This window comes from Pyxicephalus adspersus, chromosome 11 (assembly GCF_032062135.1).
Source record: "Pyxicephalus adspersus chromosome 11, UCB_Pads_2.0, whole genome shotgun sequence".
NCBI classification, from domain to species: domain Eukaryota; kingdom Metazoa; phylum Chordata; class Amphibia; order Anura; family Pyxicephalidae; genus Pyxicephalus; species Pyxicephalus adspersus.
Window position 1 is genome coordinate 49,483,913 of NC_092868.1, and position 27,658 is coordinate 49,511,570.

General features: G+C 38.5%; 1 protein-coding gene across 8 annotated transcripts in view; it reads right to left on the reverse strand.

The window, feature by feature from the left end:
- Nucleotides 1-1,715: 1,715 nt before the first annotated feature.
- Nucleotides 1,716-27,658, reverse strand: part of ACOT7 (acyl-CoA thioesterase 7) — a 123,695-nt gene continuing 97,752 nt past the window's right edge. For all 8 annotated transcript variants that reach the window (XM_072426896.1, XM_072426900.1, XM_072426895.1 and 5 more), the window contains 2 exons: nt 20,759-20,943; nt 1,716-5,667 (listed from right to left, as the gene is read on the reverse strand). In XM_072426896.1, the coding sequence (XP_072282997.1) occupies nt 5,563-5,667; nt 20,759-20,943 (290 nt within the window). In that variant the 3' untranslated portion in view covers nt 1,716-5,562. The remainder of the gene's footprint in view (nt 5,668-20,758; nt 20,944-27,658) is intronic.

The window sequence follows — 27,658 nt, forward strand, 5'->3', positions numbered from 1 at the left end:
GTGTAGTCTTGACATGGCATGAAATTGCAAACCTTCTTTTTATCAAAGCGTTAAAAAACCTAGCTGGATTGAGTGTTGGGCAAATGTTGCATTATTAAGGTAACAATGAAAAGCATTCCCGACCCTAGTTGCATACTTTCTCTACCTTGACCACCAAGCTATCCACATTTATCTAAAATCTCAATGCTGCTGACCATGTCTGCAAAGTGGGTACTTATGGAGGTCAATGGAGCCATCTTCAGCCTCTGGAGATGTTTCTATTTGTGACCTTTGAATATCATAAATGTTTTAACATACTCTTTTTCCCATCATGTGGTATTGATTGTTTGGTTGCTAAAACATAAGAGCTTGTGTTGTTTTATTTAAAGGTCTGTAGAAAACAGGAGAGGAGCCCAGGGGTCTTATAGTATACGTAAGAGACCAAACTCTGTAGACCAGAACTGGGTCACCCACCGTCTGATTCTGCACATCCTTATATTGTGTATATATCCTTATATTGTGTATAAAAAAGTGTTGTTCTGCATTTTTCATTCAAGCAAGAAAATAATATTGCTGCGCTCTCAATGCTTAGTGTTGGATTTAGGAATGCATTGCTGTGTATTTCTTACTTATCCCTGCGCCTGTGACACACACACGAGCTGTCCTTTCGGTGTGATACAGATGCAGATCACTGAGATTACTGTAAGCATGAATAGTTATCAAGGCTGAAGCAAGCAAATGAAAATGCAGAGAAGTGACATGAGTCTGTGCCTGGATAAACTAGGGTAAAGATCAAATGAGGTCTCAGGTTTACACAAAATAGGAGTTTGTAATCGTGAATGGTGGCTGTGCATGGTGATGACCAAGTGTTGCAGCTATTTTGTTTCTTTATTTCAGGAATGTTAAAGTGAATTGGCCAGCTGTTTTTAAACATTTATAAGTAATAGTCTTACTTGGGAGCTGTCAGATATATTGTCTAGAAACCTATCCTGCGTTTCTGTCTGATTTAGGCGAGTTGCACTGCACCTGGTGCATAGCAATCTGCTGCTGTACCCCCAGGAGTAGCAAAATGCGTTGCCTATGTGTTTGTAAGAGCAGTGCGGTTCTGCAGCCAGGGCTGGAAAAGCATCTGTACAGACAGAATAAACATGCTGATTCCAAGAACTGTGCTGCAAACCCACCCCATCACAAACGCAACCTTGTGCAAATGCTTGCACGAAGTGGTTCCCATTCAACCATGGAAGCAGTTGGAAACCATTTTAAAGTTGAACTAAAGTGAAAATAAAAAAAAACACACCTTTAATCCCACAGATCCTTCGATCAGGTCCCGTGTCGTCCTAGAACTCCCCTTCGTCAGCAGCGGGCGCTGCCATCTTCTCGCTACGTCACCCAATCACGCACTGCGCAGGTGTGAAATCAGGTGATGTAACCCTCTGTAATGGGGAAATATGCCCCCTCCTAGTGGAACAAATCCCCCTTCTGAGCATGCCCAAAATCAGACATGCACAAAACAAGAACTTGGTAATGATGCCTATTTAAAGTTCAATAAGCAAGAATATGATGCAGAGGTACAATGGCAAATAGTGGTGTACAAATTCTGGTTATGGAGTTGGCATCACAAAATTGGCCTAACAAGAAACATTTTGTAGATCTGTCTGTGTATTTTGGTTGTTGGAGTTGGAGGTAGGGTTCACTTCTAATAATTGTATAGGGTTAAAAATACACAAAACAACATGTTTCATAATCTTTTTTTATTATAAATAGGCAAGCATTTAAAATAGTAATTTTCACAACAACCAGCATCATAGAGTAAATGTATTACTAAACATAACAAAAAAACTAATGCTCGCTAGTTCTTAAATATTTGGTCTTACAACTTTGTACATTCCGTAGGAAAATAATTTCAACTCTGAGCACAAACACGTTAAAGCCTCTATATTAGGTAGCAGCTTAGCAGAAGTCAATGAAAATATCATGGATTGGGGATCATAAATAGGCACCCCAAAGAATAAGGGGAGCAGGGAGATATGTATGCACTTGCAAGTCTTCCAATTTCACAAGCATTGTCTGCTTTCTATTAAATCGTCAATGACAAATGCTATACTTTTATTTTTTTAAAGGTAAAGGACAACTTCACTTTAAAAGGCCCCCGCTTGAGTGGCAGGAAGCAAATAAAATATTTTTAACCATACATACAAGTCCTTTCCTGTCATGCCAGCCTAGTGCAAGTGAATGCATATGTAGGCTGCTTGGTCTATTTATCCCTGTGCTTGGCCAGTATTCCTAGTGGTCCACATTTATCCACAGGAATATAACTTCAGCCATGGGAATGACTTGGCCAAGTGGTGAACATGTGTACTAGGAGCTGGATATAGCTAGGACTCTGTTCTACAAGGTATGGTCACACAATGAAGAACTTTGGGGAGGGTATGATGATAAATAGGTGGGTGGCTGGTGGGGGGGATTTCAAGATTCAGATTTCCTCTAAATATGATGTGTAACAGTGGGCAAACAATGACAGTCCTTGGTACAGACACGTGGATGAAGGTGGCCCAGATGATACAGAAGAATTTTCTGTACTGGCCCATAGCACCCATATGTAGTAAGGCTGGATATATACCTGGGACTCTGTTCTGCAAGGTAGGGTTGCACAATGAAGAACTTGGGAGTGGGGAGGTATGGTGATAAATAGGTAGGTAGCTGCCAACCGGGTGGTGAAGTGGGATTCCAAGATTCAGTTTTCCTCTGAATCTGAACTGTAACAGTGGGCAAACAAACATGGATTCAGGTGGCCCAAGTGATAAAGAAGAACTTCCTGTACTGGCCCATAACATTAAAACTTCATTTTATCATATTCCTGTGTAGGTTCTGATTGGTTGCCGTTTGTCTAAAAGAAGAATTTTGTACTTGTTTTGGGTCAGTGGCTCACAGTATCTAAGTCAGCATTTTAGCCAGGCAACTCATATTTTTAGAATAAAGTCGGTGTCTGTAGCCCATGTATTCCTCTAATATTTAAACCCGAGGGCTCCTCACAAATTGTATTGTCATTATTTCGCTTTCCTCATACCACCCCTTCTTAAACCCCTCCATTGCATCCATCAGCAAATAGGAAGCTTGAGGGGAAGTAGAGGGGAACCTAATATTGACCATGGCGTTTTTAGTCAATATCTCAAAAACAAGAGTTTTGAGATGAATGACCACTGGCCATGATAAAAGGCACAGCCCACAGATTCACTTAGAAAGACGCTTTATGGTTATTTGTAAAGTTGCTCTGTAGCACATTTCCAATATAACGAATGTCAATTTTGTGAATGGGGTCCGTCTACTTTTGATAGCCCCACAATAAATAGTACACATTCATGCTGCCCCAAATTCCGACCACACATCTGTTGCCTCCAGCCGTCTTTGTGGTTAATGTTCCGAGCTGCAGGAATGTGCACTGTTCAGGCAGTCAGCACTGCAGCTAATGGGACACAGTTCATGAAGAAACCAGATGCAATCTGAGCACGGCAAACACATGGCATATGAAATATACACAGTGGACATTTATAAGCCTTACACAGGGGCTAATACTATCATTTATTCTTAATTACATACACATTTCCAGTATGCAAACTTTCAAACGGAACTGCATACTTAATCTATCCTGTGTACACTTCCTCAGGGATTTGAATTAGCCCACTCACCCAAACTCTAATCTCTACAACATTAGGGCTAATCATCCTGTAGTCTAAGACTAGAAGGGTGATGTACTGAGTATGTGTTGTTTTGGCTTGACACATCTGAAATACTGTTTGCAGCCCTTGCACTATTCAGACATTCATTTTGCAGTAAATATAAAACTTTTTTTATCTACAACAGGTCAAACTATAGAACACTGCAGACCCAGTTCTATTCGAAGCACAACTAATCAATTTTTAAGCTTTAAGATTCTTCTAAATCCCTTTAATTACCAGGATGGAGGGGGAAGGTGATAACAATGTATGTGGAATATTAAATTAAAGACCATTTAAAGGATTTGTTTCTATATATTTCCTTAGCAGGCAAATGTTTCCCTTTGGACACAAGTGAGACCTCAAGATTTAATGTACAATTGGGGAAACAAGGCATACCCTTTGCAAAGGTTTTGCTGTGCAGCTTAAAATATTACATTTGACAATGAAAGAAGAATGCAGCTTTAAACTTCTGTACATCTAATAGGAAGGTTTGTGACAGCTGGGAACTATGAAGGATGACATTTTTATTAGTGCAAGTAGTTTTCTTCCAATTTTTCCAGCATTCCACTGAAAGAATTGTTCAGGCACAGGAACCCGAAGTTAGATTATTGTATATTCACAGCAAGGGAAATTTGACATTTTACAATGAAATGATTAGTTTTAAAGTTAATGCTTCAGTTTTTGGGATGTGAACAGACTGAATGCATTAGTAAATATTGATCGATATTACACAAAAATTGTGTACCAACAATCAAGAAAATTAGAAATTTCTTCTGTATTCTGTATTACCCAAAGATCACAAGGGTAGAATACCAAACCCGTGTGGGGTGTTTTTAGACTGATTCATTACCAGTCGGAAAATTGATCGTAGTGGCTGGTTGAGAACAAAAATTGCCAGTGGATCTGCTTGCATGCACTAAGCCCTGAAACAGATGTAAACCCAAGATATTAACCATCAAATATGTGCAGATAAGGCATTGCACAACCCAATATATATATCTATATATAAAATTTTAACAGAAGTAATTAACAATACCTTGTTTTTATGAGTCACATAACCACTTGCTGAGTTAATCTAGCTGTGCCAATGATCCCTATGAGTGCATCACTTTTGTAATGATACTTACTGCTCTCCTTGTTTAATTCCATCCTATTCCTAGTAGCGGGTTTGAAGGGGTGCCTGAAGAAGACAATGCCACTGCTGGATACAAGGCAGTGCGTGACTGTTGTCATCCTGGAAAGGAAGTTCTATGGTGGGTTGTTTATAAAGCTAATTATTTCAATAACACTACAGGGAATTACAAAAGGGTGCGTGTGTAGCATTATTTAAAAATGGGCTAACATACAACGTGCAGCATCCTGGCAGTGCAGCATCCTGGCAATGACCTCTTAAATTTAGAGCTGGACAGCTGATTGGTAGGCTGCTGCTAGAAAAGCACAGGGGAAAAAATGTTCTGTGCACACAGCATGCTAGATTGGAGAAGAAATTGTTTCCACTTTCCTGTCTTTGTGTCTTAACAACATATTTTTTCACTACTATGCTACTCTGCTTTATACATTTTCCTGCAGTTGTTTTAAAAAGAGGACGAACTTGGTAGAGAACCAAATGACAAAGCCCAAGGAAAGGACACAACCATCTCATCTTACTATTGACTACTGCTACCTACTGATTGTTGTCTAATTTCTACAAGTGCTCATTACACACAATGCATTCCCACTGATAAATACGTTCCGTATTGGTGCACAAACGACTGCATAAATTAACGTTATATAATACATCAACGTAACCCTATTTTTAGTGATCGGTTTGGCCTGGCCTTGTGTTTAAGGCCTTATCTCTGTGTTCGCAGGCTGGGTCGTAGATCATTCATTGCTGGGTCAGAGACTGGCTCTGCGTTTGTCTCTTGGCTTTGGTTTGCAGATAACGCCCTTTTCCTTCTTCAAACCGTTTCTTCTCTTCTTCAGTCTCCAGCTATATTGAAACAGAAAAAAAAAAATATGAATTTTTCTTATACTGAGCTAGTAATTAAAATAAATAGAGTGAATATATAAAATGGATAAAGTGAGTAAGAGTCAGAATCTTGGTCAGTATTTTGCTCTTTGTCTCTGATTTCACTTTATTTCAGGTTTGTTTGACGTGTTATTATTATTACACAGTATTTATATAGCGCAGACATATTACGCAGTGCTTTACAAAGTCCATAGTCATGTCACTAACTGAGCTCACAATCTAATGTCCCTATCTCGGTCATATGTTAATGTCTTTTTACCTATATTATTCTTTCATACAGTCTAAGATCAATTTTGGGGGGAAGCTATTTAACCTAACTGCATGTTTTTGGAATGTGGGAGGAAACCGGAGTACCCGGAGGAAACCCACACAAACACAGAGAGAACCTGCAAACTCCATGCAGATAGTGTCCTGGCCAAGATTTAAACCTGGGACCTAGCGATGCAAAGCCACCGTGATCTCCGGTAAAAAAAAAAAAAAAACCTTAATTTCTTTTCAAAGACACACAGCAGGAAGAAATAGGAATCACTATAGAGAGAACGCTATAAGGGGGTCCAATCCTACTCTATGCAAAGCAAATATTTTAAATACCCATTGACCACAAAGCAACAGGTTTTCCCAATGTAGGCCATTACCTTGCTTTTACTTCCCTTTACCATGCGATTCGCCCACTGAAGTAAGATGAAAACTGGTCAGTGCTTACAAAGGTTGATTTACTCTCATCTCCTTCTGCTCTACTGGCTGTTTAGACACCCAGTGAAAAACTATAGAAAGGGGTAAATCACATGCACCCCCATTTCTGACATTTCCTTTTCTTCCAATAGCAGCATTGGGGTAAAGTGAATGTATATATTTTTAATGACGTTAACATGATTTCATTGACCTGTCCAACATGGGCAAGTGCAGGTTCACTTAAAATTGCCTGTGTACATGAAGGGGACCTCAATATAATGTTATATGTAAAGGAACTCTGTGGTCTTTGCAGAATACCCCCTAACCTCCGGCAAAAAGATCTATGGGTAAAAACCAGGACTTTTTGGAGTCAATCACTACAAAGTTTCTATAAAAAAACTGGCGTAACTGTTTTCGTTTGTCCATCGTGTTTGTGGATCGTTTGTCCATCAGTCCTGTCTGTGCCTAGCTCTATACAGCAATTTTCGTGCTGTAACTTTTGCCGGTTTAACACTACCGTATGCAGAACAGATGGGGGGAGGGTAGATCTGCATTGAGCACCATGTGGCACAGCTGTGCGCCGTGCACGTTAGAAAGAAATGTACTCTAAAACTTAAATCTTTACATAAATTATATACCATTTCAGGAGGTGGAGGAGAAGCATCACCATTACTTTTCCCATCTTATGCATAATCAAAGAAGCAGACTGATTTCAAATATATCACATATCACATTGCTTTATACATTTTTTTAAAGGTGTTTTAAATAAGAAAAAAGTAAGTAAAGTGACGACAAGACTAATATTAGACGAACGCAGATTTATGAAAAGCATTTTTAGCAGATGCACATAAGTATAAGATTATTGTAAAGAAAATGTGATGTGACTGGATATCAGGCAGAGCAGTCAACATCCTTTCGGTAGGCTGAGGGGTCAGAAACAAGCAATCCTATGCCCCTTGCAAAGACCAAGCCTCCTGTCTTCTGATAGCATTGGGAGTCTTCATGTTGAGTGACAGGGACATAAATAAGGTCCCTCCCATGATGTGCTGTTTTGGTTTATTTTGGTGTTGGGCAAAATTTTGGACTTTGGTTTGATGTTACGTTTGGGATCCTCAAACAATGGGACAACCGTCATCATAACATAGGAGTTTCAATTACCCCTAAATATTACTGTGCTATGGAGCAATAAAAACCAGATCGCACACAACTACCCTGGCCCACCCTACAACAAAAACTTCTACAGAGAGTCACCTTTGCATTTCCAGGGAAAAGCAACATGATTGCTTTAACCAATTCACAGCTCTACCAGTATACAGGTAGTCCCTGGGTTACATACGAGATAGGGACTGTAGGTTTGTTCTTAAGTTGAATTAGTATGTAAGTCAGAACAGGTACATTTTTTTAATAAATGCAATTAGGACAGATGTTTGTCTCAACATATTATTAGGCAGCATGGTGTCAATTACTGTAAAAAATCCTCATTGTGAGTTAATCACAAACAAAGCAAAAAAAAAATATTTATGGAGTCTAGACATTCATTACCTTCTGGAGCAAGCTGTGCTTTGATTTGCAAAAAGGAACAACTGCAGAGTTTGTCTTGGTCATTAAATAGTTACAAGAGGTTGCAGAAAGAGCTCACTGCCCTAAGATCACCCACAACCTCAGCTGTGTTTAACAAAAGATTTCTTCTCCAAGTCATGCAAACCGCCCCTCCCCCTCAAACAGAACAAGCAGGGAAGCCCCGTTCGTATCTTGGAGGAGTCCGTAAGTTGGATGTCCTTGACCTGGGGACTACTTGTAGCCTTGTTTTTTTTCTCACTTCCCCACTGCTACGTTAATCTTTATGGAGGAAATAACATATCTGTTAGTTTTAGCTACAACTTGGGTTTATTCAAACAGGGCTTTGCATTCACTCCTGGGGGCTAAATGGGGAGGCAGGTAAGAGTCTGTTTTGCTGCTTTGCCCTTTTGGGACTTGTATTGGTCTAGTGCTCCCCTATGCCAATGGTAACTGCCCAACTTCCTCCCATATTTTTTATTATTGGTCTAATAATATAATAGGAAGCCCCGTTTACCAATGGCAGGGCATGGGAGAAAAACAATCTAAAGTAGTATGTAACTGAATTCAACCTGCCATCCGCTTTCCACTGGTTGCCAGTTGGATAACATTTAGAGGTTCTCAAGGTTCTGTCAACCCACCAGTCTAAACTCTTTCCTCTCCTATGCTATATTTTTTTGTATGAGGAGTGGCTTGGTTTCTATTTATTACTGTTTAATTAGGACAAATGTTTGCACTATTTTTATTTTTCTGATAAAAAATGGAAAACTATTGTGGGAGAGAATGTAACGTAAAAAAAAAAAATAAAGCCTTAAAGAATCTCAAATATGAAGCTTGAGTAATAATCACACCGTTAAAACCAAACGGTTTATCTGCATCTTGTCTCTGGGGGAAGCTGCTCCCTCTAATACCTTCAGGCAAAAATGCTGCATCTGTTTAATACATTGCGCCAACGTTTCCTGGCACTTAAAAGCTGATTTCAGGTTTCAGAAAGATGGAAAATCTGTAGTGGAGAAAAATTTTTACAAAACCAAACCTTTTTAAAGGGGTCACCCACTAGAAATGTGCAGAAAAATCTCCCGATTTTTCAAGATGATGTATACAGTATGAGTTTATTAAAACCAATCATATCCATAACACAACTATACATAACCCATTTACATATTTTTGAGCAATAAATACAATCAAGAGAAGATAGTAAAGGAGAATAGTGTTGACTAGGTCAATAGTAAACTTGGTTGAGTGAATCGGAGGTCCCAAACCCCACACTTCATGATCCTCCTTTTTTAAGGAGGTGAAGCTCCTTTTTTAAGGAGGTGAAGAGAAAGCGTGTTCGCAGCCTTGAAGATGTTCGGTCCAAACAGCTGATCAGCCAGAGGATATGCAGAAGTAGTTTCCTAGAGCTAAGATCCCTTTAAGAATGAAAATTGGCAAAAATCCATTCTATTTTCCAATTGAGTTCATATACATGTGAATGTTAATGTTTGGACCCCACTTTCTCTTTAGACCCAATAGAATTCCTTGTGGCATTGATTTAGCATATGATCTAGCCTAGCTGATTGGTACCTGTATTCGGCCAACACAAAAATAACAGGTATTGAGTCTGTCATTTATGATTGCATACCCGAGTAGTCCATTGCTCTAATGTTGTGGAGTACATTAGGTATTTTGCACAACTAGGAGGAACTGGCTATCTGCAGGGTAATGTTCAAGTAGTCAAGGGCCCCTTCCATGGTGCCCATATTTTGTCTCGGCAGGACCACTATACCAGATGCCCAGTCTCTGACATGCCTTGTGTAAATGTTTTGTTGTTACTTTGATACGTTTGGTGCTGGGGGAGGAAGCCTAGCACAGATGGGTGGACTCTGCTATATCAAGCTTTACTGGTCCAGTACAGTCCAGCATCTGTAAACTGCCTCAATGAAGTTTTATTTTTGGGTAATTTCTGGTAGGCCCATGTATCTCCACACATTTCATTGCTTTGGAGATCTCCCCGTTGAAATACCGCTTCCCAAATCTTATTCTTCCACCAAAGAGGGATATTCAAAGGATGAGCTAATAATTGTAATAAAGTGATAAAGGCTTCGTAAGGAGTGCAGCAGTAAGTCAGAGTTAAAAAATCATCACAAATGATCAGCCAGAGGACAAACCTCAAACTCCACTTACTATGGTAAAATATATATTGTTTTAATTTGTTGGCATCCAAAGACAAGTTTTTGGTGGAGTTTCTTCTTTTCTACATTCCCCCATCCTTGCCATTATGTTAAAAAACAAACTTCTTTTTAAAGTATTATGTTCTAAATAACAGTAGCATATAACAGATTCTGCACAAATTTGGAATTCATTAGAGATGTCTGTGGTCTACTTAGTATTCAGTAAGGTGTCTCCATGGTCAATAGAAAGCCATTCTGTTGGACAGTGGGAGGGCAGGAGGGTACCAGAGTTCCAAAATCGGTGCAATGTCAAGGCTTTCCGAGTACTAAGTTTGCTGACCTGAAGATAATCTTTATGAGAATTTAAAAGTACAAAGTTCCCTTGAAGCAGTAACTTGTCTGCTACAGAGATACATTTTATTGATTAACACCTTCCTCTTGTACTGGAGAGATTTAGTTGTATAACTTTGCTTTGATTTCCACTGAGCTTAAAACACTGAAATTCTTCATTAACCATCTGGAAACACCTTGAGGTGCGATCTGCTATTTTTATCCAATGTCATACATATTTAGCAGGCGAGATCACACTGTAGATTCGCACTTTCTTTGTTCTGACTTTCAACTTTTTTTTTTTCCTCCTTATCTGAACAGATCCATTGTACAACTGCTGTTGCCTTTCAAAACAAACTGTTGTGTTCCTGAAAAACTGCTCTTGATGCCTTGTTTCAGGGTTTTTTTGAATGCTTGAATTCAATTTTCAATTAGGCATTTTGTGACTCTTACCTTTGCCCATGTAGGTCAAGTTACTTAACATACCCCTCTGCGATATATACTCAGTTGTTCTTATGCCCCCCTTACATTAATGTGTCAAACACACTTTTAGGTATAAGTATATGACTCACTTCCTCTCTCTCACAAGTGATAGCGCTTGTGCCTTGTGACTGATATAATGCTGTCACATAAGGGGAGAATCCAACATGGATTTCTGCTTCATTAAATTTCCAAGCAGCGTTGTCAGCCTCCTCTGCTGGACCACAAAAGCCTGCTACCCTCAAGTTATGGAGATGAGTTGAAAAGGTGATCTGTGTCCCTGTAAAAAATGATCCAGGCAAGGCTTGCAACATTTTTTGTTTAGATTCTCAGAGTTTAGGTTTACTTTAAATTTGGCTCACATCATGTTACCATCAAGTTAGTAGGTTGCTGGGTCTAGCCCAATAATAAAAACATTGGCTGTAGCGGCTGCTATATCAGCACATTACCCATATAGTAATGTGAATTAAAGGGAAGGGCATTGGAATAGCAGCTAGCCATGTCAAGAAGCAACTGCTGGGGCTCAAGACCTGGCAGCTGCAAGCTATTGTCAATCCTTTGCTCGCTTTTAGGAGATGCGGAACTGCCTCGCTATGTTATACGCAGACTGTTGACAAACATAGATGTACCTGATCTGTTTATTTGTAAAAATAAAGATTTAATGCCAATAAAAAAAAACCCAGGTTAAAAAATTGTAGTTTTAAAAATAAACCATTCTGCTTTGCATTTAATGAACTTCTTGCTCCTCTACAATTATACAGTCTAATGGAGATGTTTCCTATTTGCTGTCATGCAATTTATATGTTGTCTTCACAGCTTGGCTCCCTTCCCATAGTAGTGTAAATTGCTCTGACCAGGCTGCCTGCATCTCTCTGCTGGAGAAACGTCAAATCCTACAAATTGCTCATTTACATACCTGCCCCTGATAATCCCCTGAAAGATATGCTAGGGCTGCGAACCTTGTTTTATAATCTGTCAAATACTGACAGAGTAACAAGGTTCCTAACATAAAGAATGAAGAGCAATTTGCAGGTTTGGTTAGGTGTAACCGATTCTCCTTAAGTTTTCTGTGTTGAGAATCTGCAGAAGAAATGAGTCTCCTCTGTAATGTATATTCGGGGTTTGTATAGGGAGGGAGTGTTATCTTAAAAAAAACAAAGCAAAGATAAAGAGAATAAGCATGGTTTGGTCAGGCTGGCTATTATTAACTATGTTTGGGAGATGGCAAGAGACTTGGGTAGTCTATAGCCAATAGGCGGTATTGGTCAGTATCTCATAGGTGGGATTGAGAATTCCTGGCCTTCATGTTTGTTGGTTATGGTAATCTTAGAATAACAACCAGCAACAAGCAAACTTTCCATGAAAATTCTAAGTTGTTTTTAATCTGCCCCCCCCCCCCATTCTAATACTTGTCTTACTCTTTATTTTTGTGATCTTTATTGTATGGTCTTGTTGTATGGTTCAACCTGTGCAAAGAATGTCTTGGCTAGGTTGTCTTACTACTGCTCACGTGTGCCCACTAAATGGCTGGAAGTAGGTATGATTACCTAAATTAAGTAAGGTTTAATTTTTTTTGCAAAGACTGTGCACTGCTGGGCAGGGCTGCAAACTAGAGAATAGGTGGAAGGTAAGTATTTTACAAAGTAGGGTACCCTTAGGGAGTGGCGTTTTGAGGACACCAACAGGGTAAAAGTTACTGGATTGCGGGGAAGCAAGAATAGGATTTGGAGTTGTTCCAACACTGGGACTCTAGTACAACCCATGAAATCTGCTTGGACTTCTTGTTGGATAGTGGGCTTTTAGGATGTTTGAAGCCAAAGTCAAGGTCTCTGACTGACAGGCTTGGAGGTAACCAATTACCTTGAACTGAACTGTCTGACAAGGAGAAGTAGCTGTTTCTTATTTGGTCTCGTTCTGCAAATATCGGGCTTTTTGTGGCACATGGTCTTTATTTGGGTTCTGATTTTCAGTGACTTTCACTAATATCTTGGGAAAAAAAAACATTGAAAACTCCCTTCTTCTGTTCTCAGTGCCACTGATCTGATGGCTGATCCTGCAGAACCTGATGCCAGCAGAGGTGTCTGATTAATGAACCTCCCCATGCTCTGTGTTTTGATCCACCGGTCTTGTTGTCTTGTAATGATGAATGGATTGGCATAAAAAAGTATAAAATGCAGTGGGGGGCCAAAAAAATAACACACCAGGAAGAGTTGGGCTCAGCAGGATCTTCAGCTGATGGTTTCTCTTCACTCTTCACTACTGCAGAGGTTGGTGGCACAAGCAGCCAGTAACACGAGTATTCAATGTCATCTTTGCCAGGGGGCTTTTTGCTTACAGATTGATATTAGTAAGTCATTTTAAGAAGTGAGGTGCAAAAACATTAATGCTTGGAAAGAAAGCAGAAACCCTGGAAGAGTTGTTTCTAGTTTTCTGTATGCATTTCAAGACCAGGCTTTTCATTTTTACTGAAGTTTACTTTTAAACACCGTTCTGCGTTCATGTTTAATTGTTGGTGGCTCAGAAGCTGTACGGCGGAGAAACCACTGACACAACGAATCCCCGTCAAATGACACAGACACAGGACAAAAGCAAGCCAGAGTGCCAGCTTAGCTGCAGCCTAACAAATGTCAGTACCTTCGCTTCGAGGCACCCTAAAGTAATTTCTAGGTCACAAATCATCTCTGGAATAATCTGGCCTAATCTTTTCCACGTCCTCCCCCTCACCGCCTCAGGACACAACATCTTTCATGTGGAAAGCCAAGCTGCAGCATATACGGTTTCCAAAAAAACGTTGCAACAATGCAGGTAGAAATCCTGTATGAAAGGTCCAAAGAAGTAACGATAACAGGATTTTCTCAGTGGACATCTCCAATTTCCCAATGAACTATCTAATAATTAGGGTAATTATGCATATAATCATATATTTTTAAACATGATCAGCTTGGCTTAAAGTGACTTGGTTAATTTTAAAGAAAAGTTTCTTGCAAAGAAGATAATAAATATCTTTTAGGTTACCCATGACCATGATTTCCGCTTTAATGAAGAAAAAACTGCTGTCTGAGCAAGCTGGTCTTTCTGGTCCCCTGCTGTGCTCACCTGCGTCACATTTTGTGTCCCATAGGGTCCAGTGGGGGGAACTACAGAGTGCAGAGAAGAAGACTAAACTGTTTGATTTTTAAGCCTTTTTGGGTGTTGATTTTTCCTTATTACAGAGGCGGGGGCTGTTGGAGTATTTGGAGTATCTTCTTTTCAGCGGATTTCCTTTTATTTTAGCAACTGAGTATTAAAAATACATTTACCACTACTGTGAATAGTTTGAACACCTTGTTTTTTAAGTACAGTTTCCAATTCTTATGGATAGCCATATCTGTTTATTTTACACCAAAGCTCTACTTTCAGTTTAGTAGATTACACATTACTAGTGCAATTACAATCTGCAAGGGGCAACAATTGCACTAGATATGAGGACAAATAATTATATCTCATCACATGGGATGGTGACTGTGATGGCTAAAATACAAAGACCTAATAGAGGAAACCTGTATAACTTGAAATATGGGAAAATATAATTTATAATATAATCTGACATTTACCCAACATCCACTGCAGGTGGATCTTCCAGTGCAGAGTTTGAAATAACAAGTGATTGATTTAACATCAGTGTTAAGTAAGTCACATTCATTGCTTTATAAATAAGTTAGCACACCCCAATAAAAGATGACTGTTTTCCTGTGATTTCAGGCCACAGCTTCTAAGTACTGCTCAGTGTTGGAATGATCCTGATGGTGGTGGATTTGGCTTCCAGTGACTGGCTTTTGTAGCCAATAATTAAGGCTTATGACTTCAGCTTATAGCCCTGATCCTTGAGATGCCAACAGACATACGTTGACTGAAATTGAAAATGGCATAGAAGCACTACTCTGTGGGTCCTGCCCCTGAGGGAGCTAAGCCCCACCCCCCAAACACCCAACTGTCCAATGCTTGAGTTCAAGTGGCCAATAGAGAACTGTTGAATTTTGGGAGGTCTCAGAGCCTTGCACGATTACAAATTAAGGGTCTAGAAAGTGTTCCAGGTTCAGAGGTGTTTGTAATTTGGACCTTAACACCTAAAACAACCTGATAGCAGATTTCATATTTGCCTGAACTATATTTAATTTTTTATTACTAACCTCATAACTTATATACATTGTGATTCCTTATTGGACAATTTCACTATATAGTCTGAATATATCAGATAAAGATTGATTTTGGAAAATGAAGCCTTTTGGTCAATGCCGGTGTGGTGAAACCGGTCCCTAAATGTTTTTCTTTATTTATAGGTACTGTTCCATATCTGTTGCAGCCAGCGTTTAATATTTATGAGTACCTTTTATTTCAGAGATATTATGCAATAATCTCATGTACATGCATCATTTTTCACAGGCCTCGCACTTCAATGTTCGTATTCTATAATTATAGATGAGAGCGACTAATGACCAATGTTCCATTACAATCATTTCCTAAAAATAGAGCTTTTTAACGAGTTCCTTTCCTAGATCTTGCTGCAGGTACCCAATAAGAGATTTTGGGTTAAAAAATGATATAGAAACTTTTAACGTGTCTTTAATTACTAGAGAAGTAAATGATGTCTATTGCTCATAGTCAAAGATGGCATGGAGCTTACAAAGGCCCATTCTCTTTTGAGATCTCTCAGTCATCAATCAGATGGATGCAAATTATGAAATGTTCTAATACGGTTCGTTTGCCTAAAAAGGTCTATTTTATGAGTGAACATTCTTCCAAAAAAAGCTAGCATGAATTTCAGATGAGTGTCAGGTCTACAGTACCCATTTTTGGAAATTCCTAAATAGATTTATTCTGGATTAGTGTTCTTCTCTTCTCATTACCCCATTTCCTCCCTGCTAAGAAGCAGACATATGATTTTTAAAGCAGGACTCCTGACAAATTGCTGAGCCCTGGGATAAGCAAATTTAAAAAAGTCTAAATGTATGTGTGTGATTCTTCCAGATCTTTGCAGTAAGTTAGCATAAAACACGGTCTCTGTGCGAAAGCTTCCTGTAGTAAAGACTGGTCTCTGCCACTCTTCTTCCTTGAGCTGGGTGACTGGTCTTGTATCCGCCCCCTCCTGTTGTTTTTTTGCAGGCAACCCCTTACTAGGTAGCCCAGTAGGGTCTCTCTTGAAGCGTTTCCCTCTCTACAGCCTATGTGGAACACAGTCATAATGTCATGGCTACCTTTTATAAGGTAATATGTTAGTTTGCAAAGCATTTGGTACACACAAAGTGGATTTATACACTTTGTGGATATTAAGAAATATTTTTAAATGAAGTTTTTTTTTGCTAAGGGCTCCACATTACAATGCATTCATGCAACCCCTATTACTTGCCACTTGAGCTTCGATAAACTCCACTACACACATTTTATGGCCCAATTATAAAAGCTGGCTGTGGTGTGCAGCTTGCAGTAGTTCAGAGTTCTTTCTGTTTAACTCAGCAGAGAATTCTCAATGATTAGCGGTTAGAGCACCATTCAACATCCACATATAAGTACGAAGATACTGAATGCTGGACTTTTACAGTTGTCTACAGGATTATGGGTGCAATAACGTCATCCAACAATGCAATAACATACCCATACCCTTACCCTACAAAGTGTGAAAAGGATATGGGGTCTATCTCTAATGAAGAAATATAGAAATAATATTATTATTATATATTATTATGTGACTTCCTGTACACTGTATTAAGAAATAATCAAACAGCTGTACTAGACAAATAATCAAACAGCTGTGTGATGTACTAGAAGAGCCCTAAACTGAGCTTAGGAATTTTTGAACAATGTGCCATGGTCTAGTAAAAGTTCTGTATGGTTTAAAAAAGGCTAAACTAAATTAGAGGAAGACAGAGAGACTGTATTATAAGTTTACAAACATGGCAAACACAGCTAGGTGGTCCATTATAAATAGGACATATTTATGAATAAAAAATATACCTAGATGGGCAACACCATGCTACTGCCTTCCAAGACCCTGTTTATATACAGTGTACAGGAGAGGGATTTGTAGTTTTTGGTACATGTCTAGATCAGTTCCTTGTGAACTCAAAGCCCCATCAAAATATTTACAAGCCTGGTAATATCACATATAGCATAGAAATATATTGAGTAATAAAAGCTGATATTTTGCTAAAGAAACATAATTATAGAAAATATTGAGTTTGAACATGATTTAGATGAGAAAGAGTGGTTTGCATGTAAACCTAGAATATGCCTGGAAATAAATGTTTTAGAAATTGGAAACTATCTGGGAATGGAACAGCATGCATGCAGCACAGGTGAAACAGCAAATTGGGGATTCTTTACATAGAGATCAGTGGCGGGTTTCTTCCAAGAAAGTGGTACAGCACACACATGGGCTAAATACATATTCTATGCATAATTTAGAGTATTATTATTATCTTGTATTTATATAGAGCCGGCATATTACCCAACATAGTCACATCACTAGCTGTCCCTAAAAGGGGTTGTCTACCATAGTTATATGTCATTAACACAGTCAAAGGCCCCCAATTTTGAGGGGAAGCCAATTAACCCAACTACATATTTTCGGCATGTGGCAGGAAACCCATGCAAACACTGGGAGAACACGCAAACTCACTGTAGATAGAGTTCTAACGGAGATTCCAATTTAGGACCTAGTACTACACAGGCAAGAGAGCTAGCAACTAAACAAGTCATTCCCACCATTCCATGTGTCCTTAATGCCCTGAAGGAAACTCCTAATTTGGACACAATTTATCTGACTTTAGCATTTTCTGTAGGTGTGCAAAAATAGGAAATCCACTTCGGTTCTTTATACTACAAAAATAATTATGAGGTGCCAGAGACTATATACACTTGTGAAACTCGTGTAATAATATTAAAGGGCTTGTTAAGACTTAATTTAATCTAGCTTAAAGTTTTTTTTTTTTTAAATTCTTGCTGCAGTAGAAGTAGTTCTTTAAAAGGTCTACATTTGGTTAGTACATAATTGAAGTAGACCTATGCTGAAATTACATCTCTCCAATAAGGATTTTACTAGTTCATTAAAATGATTAGATAAGTTCTTTATTCTTATTATTAGCTTTAGAGACTGGCGCATGGTGTGTAATATAATGCCAATTCATTGGCCATGTGATCCCTGTCAAACGGATTGGCATGGATACAAAACCAAAGCTTTTGGTGAAGAATTTCAGTTTAATTAAACGTGGATGGAGGCTGCCATCACTGATCACCGGTTAAAACATAGGGCCTGATTTTTTTAAACTTCTCCAAGACAGGAAAAAGTAGACTATTGGTATTATTTGTATTAATAATAAACAGGGTTTTTATAGCGCCAACATATTACGCAGTGCTGTACATTAAATAGGAGTTGCAAATGACAGACAGATAGACAGTAATACTGGAGGAGGAGAGGACCCTGTCCCAAACAGCGATTATTATGGGACAACCTAGGTGATCTAGCAAATATGAAATGGATGTGGTCCAATATAACAATTTCCAACCACTAGCCAAAGTTTTTTAGGACATCCATTCCAGACTTGCTGGATCAACCAGGTTCTCCCATGATAGTTTACCTTCTCCATTCTTTGAGGGCTTTTTTTTTTAAATCAGGCCATTGACTCCTTAGATTTAATACCTTGACTTTTTAACACTGAAGCAGTAAGAAGATTAGGACTTATGACTTCTCTATGACCTGTATCTTTGTTTAATTACTGAAGGTATTAAAATCCGAGAATCAGCATAGCTGTTAGGCAATTAGCATTTTAAGAAGATCATTTTTTGACAGGTTTGCTTTTAAACTAAGCAAGCGTTGTACAAATCCTGCGCTGTGACACTTTGTTGTCAAATAGCACAAAGGAGAAGATGTCTTTTCAGAAAATGTAACCATGAAAATTGTGATCAAACAAGACCCGTCATCTTTAACAAATTAAGAGAGGCCAGGAGGGGACTGGATAAGAAATCCCCTTTATTTCCTTAAATTAAAATGACAAAGAGAATTAAACTCGTTCTACATACATTGATGGATCAATATTATATACATTTCAGAGATTATTTATTACAAAATCAAAAACATCTGAGTATTAACAGCTGTAAATAAAATCCATTACAAAGTGACACAGACTGGTAGTTGTTCGGATTCCTGGTAGTATTTTATCTGCTACACCTGAGTTACTGCATGTTTCGTGTCCTTGTTGGAAGATTTGAGCTATGCGTGATGAATTTTAATGAAATGCTCTGTAGCTTATTTATAACCACAATATATTGGTATAATGAAAACACAACAGCCGTCCTGTGTCTTATCTACTTCTGGTTAATAATTTATGATGTTTTTGGAATGCAAAGGATAGCAATGGAGAGGGGTTGGGGATTTAATTCCAAAAACTGAGAGCCTGTTTTGTGGTTTTGGAGGTAATACTACAAGGAGCTTAAAAAAGTGACCTTTATTAATGGGCCAGTCTACTTAAAGTGATATTTTGGTTATGGGTTGTGACTGATGAGCACGGATCTCGCTGCACAGATTTGTATATTTTAGCTTCTCCTGCTACATATGCCATAGCAAAAAAGAAATGGCAAATCCAGCAGAAAGAGTGGGAACTCATAATGGGCTACAGCATTTTCCAGATATGGAAACTCTGCAGCGATCTCTGCAATAGAGTCCCTGAGAGGTAGAAGAGACGGTCAGGTAGTTTATTATTGATCAACAGTATTTATATAGCGCCAACATATTGAACAGTGCTGTACAAATTAATAGGAGTCACAAATGACAGACCGATACAAACAATGACAAAAGAGGAGAGGACCCTGCCCCGCAGAGCTTACAAGCACAGAATAGGAGGGAGGATGAAATGGTGGATAGGTGGTGAAGGTTTTATCTCCCTGGCGGTCTGATTATGTCCATATTTTTATGTCAAAAGCAGTACATTGTTTTGTGTGGATATTTGTTGTTTATTATTTTAGGCCTGTAATTCTTAGCATTAACTCCTGGGTATGGTAAGTTTGAAACACAAATCATAAATAATTATAAATAATATTTATAAAAAAATATGAATTTAATAATTTTATTAAAAAATTAAAAATATTTTAAACTTGTCCAAACAAGGGTACAATAATAAACTTTTGGATTTATTATTTGGATTTATTTTTTATAATTTTATCACTGTGATCAATGTCTTAAAAGCAGATTACAATGTAATCTGCTTTTAAATTTCAGTGTAAACAATGTAATCTGCTTTTAAAATTTCCCGCCAAGCCACGCCACCCTGCCGTACCGATGCTTCACGCATCACATCGATTAGGCCAAGGATGTGACGCAGAAACCGGCCGGGGTTCGCTGGAGGATGCCGCTGGATCATGGGGAGCAGGTAGGATTTTTTTTATGCCCGAGTGTGGCTCGGTTTTACCGCTTTCGGTAAATAAAATTCACCCCGAGCCACACTCAGGATCACTGTCAGGGGGGTTAAAAGACAGAAGAAGACAGGTAGGCAAGTTTAAAAAGAGGAAGACCAATCCAGAGAGTCAGTGCAACTCTTAGAAAAGTCTTGTGCGTGTGATGAGGTTATCAGAGAGGAAGTCATTAGTAAGTTGTTGGAGGAGAGAAGAGAGCGGCTAGAAGGGTATTTTTCCATCAGGTCAGAAAGGTAACTGGGACAAGAACTGTGGAGAGATTTGAAGGCATAAAGCAGAACAGTTTTCTTTAGGTGCTTAGGCCTGCTTGATTCCTCAAGTCCTAAATCGTTACATACAAAATCCCTAATTACCTCCAATAGACTTACGTTAACTTAGGCCAGACTAAATCCATAGTAAAAGGACTTTTTACATACCACAAGCTGAGGAACGGGAAGAGGTTTGAGGTCTTTGCTTAGGGACACGTATGTGAAAAAGGCGCTGACGGCTCGAAACCGCTCCTGGGTATCATCAACCAGAGTGTCGGCATCAACAAACACTTCAATCTCCATGGATTTGTTGCTGGTAAATGTCATGCGGCCAGATATGGTAATTACACAACCTGAAACAGAAGATAACAACAAATTTGTCAACAATATCTTTTTTTGGTAAGACATGGTGTCTGTGGTCCTGTCCCAGGTTGACAACCATGGCTCCCCTATGTAGATACAGTGGAGTGAGAACTGTCACCCTTCAGCAGACAGTGGGCCTGACTTCTTAAAGCTCTCCAAGGCCGGAGAGGATGTACTTTCATCAGTAAAGCTGGGTGATCCAACAAACCTGGAATGGATCTGGTGTAGGTTTCAAAACATTTGCTAACAAATAGCAGATTACTTTTAGGAAATACACTCTAGGTTTTCTGGATCACCCAGCTTCACTGATAAAAGTGTATCCTCCAGCCTTGGAGAGTTTTAATAAATCAGGCCCAATGTGTTAATTGCAGGATGACCAGTAAAATAAAGGAAACAAGCATAAAAGGTGGAAAAAATGGGAGATGTAGTCTATTGCAATGAACTGAGTAAGGGGCTTCCAACTCTGTACAATTGACTGGAAAAATTGGTTTGTTTCCAAATACAGGTATTAATGCCATCATGTTTTAGTAGGCATCAAAATGCAGACTATAGAGCCCTGTACCTTTTATTAAGAAGCCAGCTAAAATAAAAACTGTGCATGCCACATTAGCAGTAAGAGCAAAACTTGCCAATCCAGAGATGTAACAAAAAAAAAAAAAAATCTCTTGGGCATTTTAGAATATGTAGAGGCAGTGATGTGTGCCATCTTTTTATCCTTCTTGCGGTTATACATCAGCCTCCCGGTACCGCAGCCACCATAAGAAGATTCTTATTTGGCTAACTTTGCTGTAAATGAATTATGATATGAAAGATTTAAAACTCGGGTTTAGCCATTTGGGGAATGTTACATATATATTATTACTTAAAAAACACCAAGTATGTGCCAGTTTCCATAATTAAAAAGTTAAGGGATTATATTAGAAAGGAAAGACATGTCACGTACTAAAATCCATGATTAATTTTTAAAAGGGATAAAAGCATTGCTGAACTTTATACATGGTTAGCAGTGCAGGACAGATGGCCTGATATATGAAAGCTAGAAATGCTTTAGAAGACTTTGATAGAATTAGTTGGTGTTGACCCCATGGGACATGGCAGTTAGGTAGGCCGTGATAAAGCAGAGAAAGCTTCATTTTACCAGTTACAGGAGATTCTAGAATGGAAAAGGCAGCCATTTATGGGTTAGAAGCTTCAACCTGCAGGACAGTCGTTATAATGGTATAGAAATCTATATGGGGATTGGTGACTTCTGCTATAGGTGAACTCTTGCCACCCAAAAATTATTAATACATTGGAGTATTATTATTACACAGTATTTATTCAGTGCAGACATATAACTCAGTGCTTTACAAAGTCCATAGTCATGTCACTAGCTTTCCCTCAAAGGGGCTCACAATCTAATGTTCCTACCATAGTCCTAAGGCATTAATACAGTCTATAGTCAATTTTTTTTGGAGCGGAAGCCAGTTACCTAACTGCATGTTTTTGGTATGTGGAAGGAAACCGGAGTACCAGGAGGAAACCCAGACAAATATGGGAAGATCATACAAACTCTGGGCAGATAGCGCCTCGGCAGAGATTCGAGCCTGGGACCTAGTGCTGCAAAGGCCAGAGTTCTCAATGTTTTTATCATGAATGAAACCTTGAAATAATTTTCAGGTCCTAAGCAACCCCTGCTATAATGACTAAATCCACAGCTCATAGTACATTAGCATGGTGGTCAGTGTAGAATGCTTTCTACATTGCTGGCCATTGGGAAGAATGTCACCCTTACAGATAGTCCTAGCAGCCTCTGTTGGAACTCTGCATTAGATTTTTTTTTTTAACAAATGGTATTGTTTATTAAACTGTTGCTTCCATTTAGCATACCAGGTCAAGACTAACCCATACCATCCCTGTTCTGCCATTGAAGCTTAGACCTTGATGTCTATGTTTTAGGAGTGCTTATGGTGGCATCTGTTTGAATGGAACTCAAAATTGGTTATAGGCTTCATAAAACTCCAACAATACTGTTACATTGTATATTGTTTAGTGCTTACATTATGCACACATCAAAATCTTGATTTTTATAGTAAAACTGGTTTATGTTTAACACTTTAATAATGTGTAGTAAACCCTAGTTATCCCAATAACGGATTTCTCTCCTAATCTAAATTCATTGCATTAAAAAAGAAATACTCAAAACAAATATAGAATAGTATTAAATTGATTTTAACATGCCTTTGCTATTCCTTTGTATCAGAAATATAATTATTATAAACAGGAAAACTGGAATAATAACATTTCTGCTCACAATAGCATTTATAGTTGTTTAAATAAATGGTCTGCCTCACAAAGAGGCATCATTTTTTTGTTATTAGAAAACAGTAAAATAATTCTAGGAATATCACCAAAGTAAAGCCTTGTTTATAAAATAAAGCCATTATCTATGCATAGAAGAATGTACCCATTGCTATGGTGGGTACAGATATGAGGGATCCCAAACAACAAAAAATGGTACTAAATAACCTTAAGAAATGCCCCAATACTAAGCGAAAAGTATATAATAATTTTTTTTTTTTTGCCAACTAATCCTATTCTCTCTTCAGTAGAAACAACTGAAGCTGAACTCCAGAATTGAGTGAGGTCTATCAATGTAGAATGTTGTGTTATGGTAGTCACCTAATGGTTGAGTTTTGGATCACCCATGCAATTCAAGAGAATGGATTGTTCTATAAACTGGCTACTCTGTTGTACGTATTTTATATTGTATATATAATATTTTAGATTGCTGGTACTTTGTGTTGATTCTGTCAGAATGTACAATGTTCAGGCTATGTAGGCAGTTTTGATTAATCCCATAGTAGGCATAGCCCGTCTTACATTGAACCTCGCTGCACAAGACATCTTTAATCGCCGTGTACATTGATGATCTTTTCAATCACTCGGTTCTGCCTTTTAATCTTGTTGTCTAAACTTTGGGGATTATTTACCCCCATCATTTCACTTTAGAGCATTAATTCAGGAAAACATTTCGGCTATGATATGCTTCTTGTGCGCCTTGTTTTTCCATTTATGAGTTTATTCCTGCAGGGATATCTCAAGAGAATAATCTCATGGCTGGAGATATCTTGTGTAACCCACAGCTAAATACTGAGTCAATTCAAGGAGTATTCCACTATCTGCAAGCAAATGATAGACTCTTTATTCTTTACAATAGTTTCCAATGGTGGTTCCACCTCCCACTCCCCAAGTTTTGCTATTCAGCACCATCCCAGTGTCATTGCTCAAGCAACTAAAACTAACTTGCAACACAACTGTTAGGAAATTGACTGCTCGAGATTTTAGAGTTTACAGATCTGCAGGAGATATAAATATACTTGTGGTTTGTGCAAGTGTGTCATTGCTTAGGTCAAGCAATAGGCAAACTAGCTGATCTCTAAAATCACACGTGGTGATGGAAACGGCAGTTCTGTGGGACTCCCTGCTATAAGTCTTAAAGCTCCACTTGTCACGGTTGTTCAACATGAACTATTGTTTGTGTTGCCCCCATTCATTTCCTATGGGTAGCTACAGCTGAGACACTAAAGATGTGCCTCCATTGCAGCCATGCTTGTCATTGGTGACAAAGTGCCAAATGCACTGCAACCCCACTGTCCATATAAACTGGCCTTTCCCACTGATCTGACCCACCTCAGGGACACTTTTCAGTACTATGTGTGTGAAATTGCAAAGTGTCATCCTAAGCTTGGGATGCAATGCCTGGGCATGATTGCCTAATAACAGGAACATGCTGGGACCAATTTTTTAGGAAGTGGCAATCAGATGCGGTAACAGATCACTATTTGTAGGTTACATGTATGAGACATATATTGCAAATCAGAAGCTCTATGTATTTGATTTTACCACTTTTTTTCTTTAAAAAAGGTGTTTGAAGTGTGGCCTATATTGTTATCCACATTTAACAAGGAGAACACATTTGGGGAACTATAAAGTGGCCATCAGATTGATTGTCACTTTTAAAATATGATGATAACCATTTTCAACAATGTTCTAAAAGTTTTGATAATGTTGAATATTGGCGATCTTAGCCACTTTCACTGCAAAATAGCATTAGAAACCAAACTGGCTGCCTTCGCTTGTTGCCTTGGCGTGCTGTTGGAGAGCCTGTCTGTAGTTTATTAAAATGCTGAAAAAGCGGCTCCCAGACAGAAATGGGGATTTTTTTTTTTTTACAAGAAGAAAAGTGAAGAACAAGAAAAAACTATCAAAGCTACAAGAAACAAAAAATAGAAACATAACTATAATGCACTTACAATGTCTTTATAACACTAAAAATTTACAAAGCTGCAGTTGAAATTCTCTTTCATTTCCTTCTGTCTGTCTTCTCCTATAATACTTTAAAGATGCAAAAGAAAACTTTGGCTGAAAATAATTTGCTGGGAAGTTCTATTAAATGCAGCTGCAGGATATTTTGAGAATACTTAATTAAGAGATGTTTCCGTCATTTTAAACATTTCCTCTCGGCAGTTTGATGTAATATTTTTGTAAGATTCAGAGTCTACTAATGGTCTGGACCCTAAAGACACAATAGTTAGATAATGGAAATAGTTTTAAAATAATAATTGTGTATTTAATTTAATGATGGCTGAAATAAGGGCTGACCGAACTCTGATTTTTCCAAAAACTCCACTAAATGAACAACGACTTAACATTTTACTGTCCAGTAGCTATTGTTTTTTTTTTTTTTTGGATAGGTGATACGTTTTGCATGGAGAGTGGACGTTTGCAATTAATTTCTCTCTGACCCTACAGTGGAGCTTTTTTTTTTTACTTCCTGTCCCTGTAGACTTTTATTTTGTATAGGGGTGCAGCTGTCCCTGGGATATTAGATATTCTAACCTTTGCCTCCCCTGAACTATTAACTAAAGTCAGGGATAATCTTACTAAAAATTGGCCTGTGGGAAAAGATGAACTGGTGGTCCATAAGCCCAGCTCCATGTAAATCTGTCATTTGGGGCACTTGGGAATGTGCAGGGCTCTGGGCAATTCCCAGTTGCCCTATCCTAAAACGGCCCTAACCAAAGCGTCACTACAAATCTTCAGGCAAGTCGAGTGTATCTTTAATACCTAACCGATAACTTCTTATTGATATTCAGGAGCGTGTTTCTACAGCACTCTAATAATTATGGAAGTGTGGGTGGAAAAGAAATAAAATCATTGTTTTTGCCTAGAGATCATATATTTGGCAGACATCCCAGATACAAGGCACAGTATTAGATTTAAGGGCAGTCCCTTGGGCATGTTTGAAAAGAGTAAATAAATGCAATCGAATCATAGTTGTATACACAGTTTAAGTTCATAAAATCCTGCCTATTCCACCAACCCACTCACCTAGTTACTTAGCCATGACCCGTTTGAAATATCTGTACTGTGTTTATGTTATTTGTGGGGAGAACTGAAGTTTGTACAAATTTAACATATTCTGGTCTAAAACAAAAACCAAGACCTAAAATACCAGCTTCCTAATTTGACTACTTTGCCCGAGTGAGGAACCAATAGTGTTGAACAAGTGAGCGGGCACAACTGGTGACCAAAGGGAAAAGTCACAATGTGATCACTGGAGTTTGGGTCTGGCAGATTCTCATTATCCTGCTCTTGTTATTGGTTGTGAAACTTTATATCACAGTGGGGAGCCAGTCATGTAGCACAGAAGAGTGTCCATTGCTGGTGATTGAAAACCAGATAGCAACCAAATTCTGCAGAGTTCCATGTGCCCGTTAACAATAAGCAGACCCCAACATGCAAACATGGAGCAACACTCCTGGCTGGTTCTATTTAAAGTGGCTCTGTAATGAGGGAAGTGTAGGAGCCACCATTGCTGTCCTTCTAAGGAAATCTCCACTGCTTGGTCATGTCAGATTATTAAACTATTTTTTCACAGACCCCGAACAAATATACATTTTAAATGCGTTCCAAAATCGTTTGTACTATACTTCACGGCCAAGGAGCTAGTATAAGAAGAAATGTCAATCTTCATGATTCTCATCCATTTACACTTTGTGTGTCACTTACAATGAATGTGAAGAGCAGATGTTAACAACACAGCAATATTAGTGTCAGACACAATTGTAACACAACTTGACACCCAACATATTACTACTAGGTGCCAATCTTTCCAGTTTCTGGGGAACAGAGATATTGAAGGAAATAGGGATTTTTTCTGCAATGGCATAACATGAACAAGTCGGTCTTCCTTCTTAGTTTTTTATCTCAACACAATAAATCTATTGTTCTATAGAACCTGCTATCATGTCTTCCTATCAGGTTCTATAGAATACCATTATGAAGACATCCTGAAACAAATGACATGTTTACAAACAAGACTTTAATACAGCATGGATGGCCATCCATGGTGTATTTGGGGTGAACTGAATTTCTAGTTGTTTAATTGAAAGTTTGTCAGTCGTTGGGCCTGATTTTTTTAAAACTGTACATGACTGGAGAAGATAGACTATCATGAGAGAACCTGGGTGATCCAACAAATAGAATTGTTTTGAGAGAGAAATTCCTTGGAGAGGAAAGCTGGTTTACTTTGCTATTCTCCTTATTGGAATTTCTCTCTTAAAATATAGATTCCTTAGGGGTTGGCAACAAGTATTTTGAAGGGGGAAAGCAAGATTTAGGCAAACATTTGAAACTCAGTCAAGGCATGAAAGCATTTGC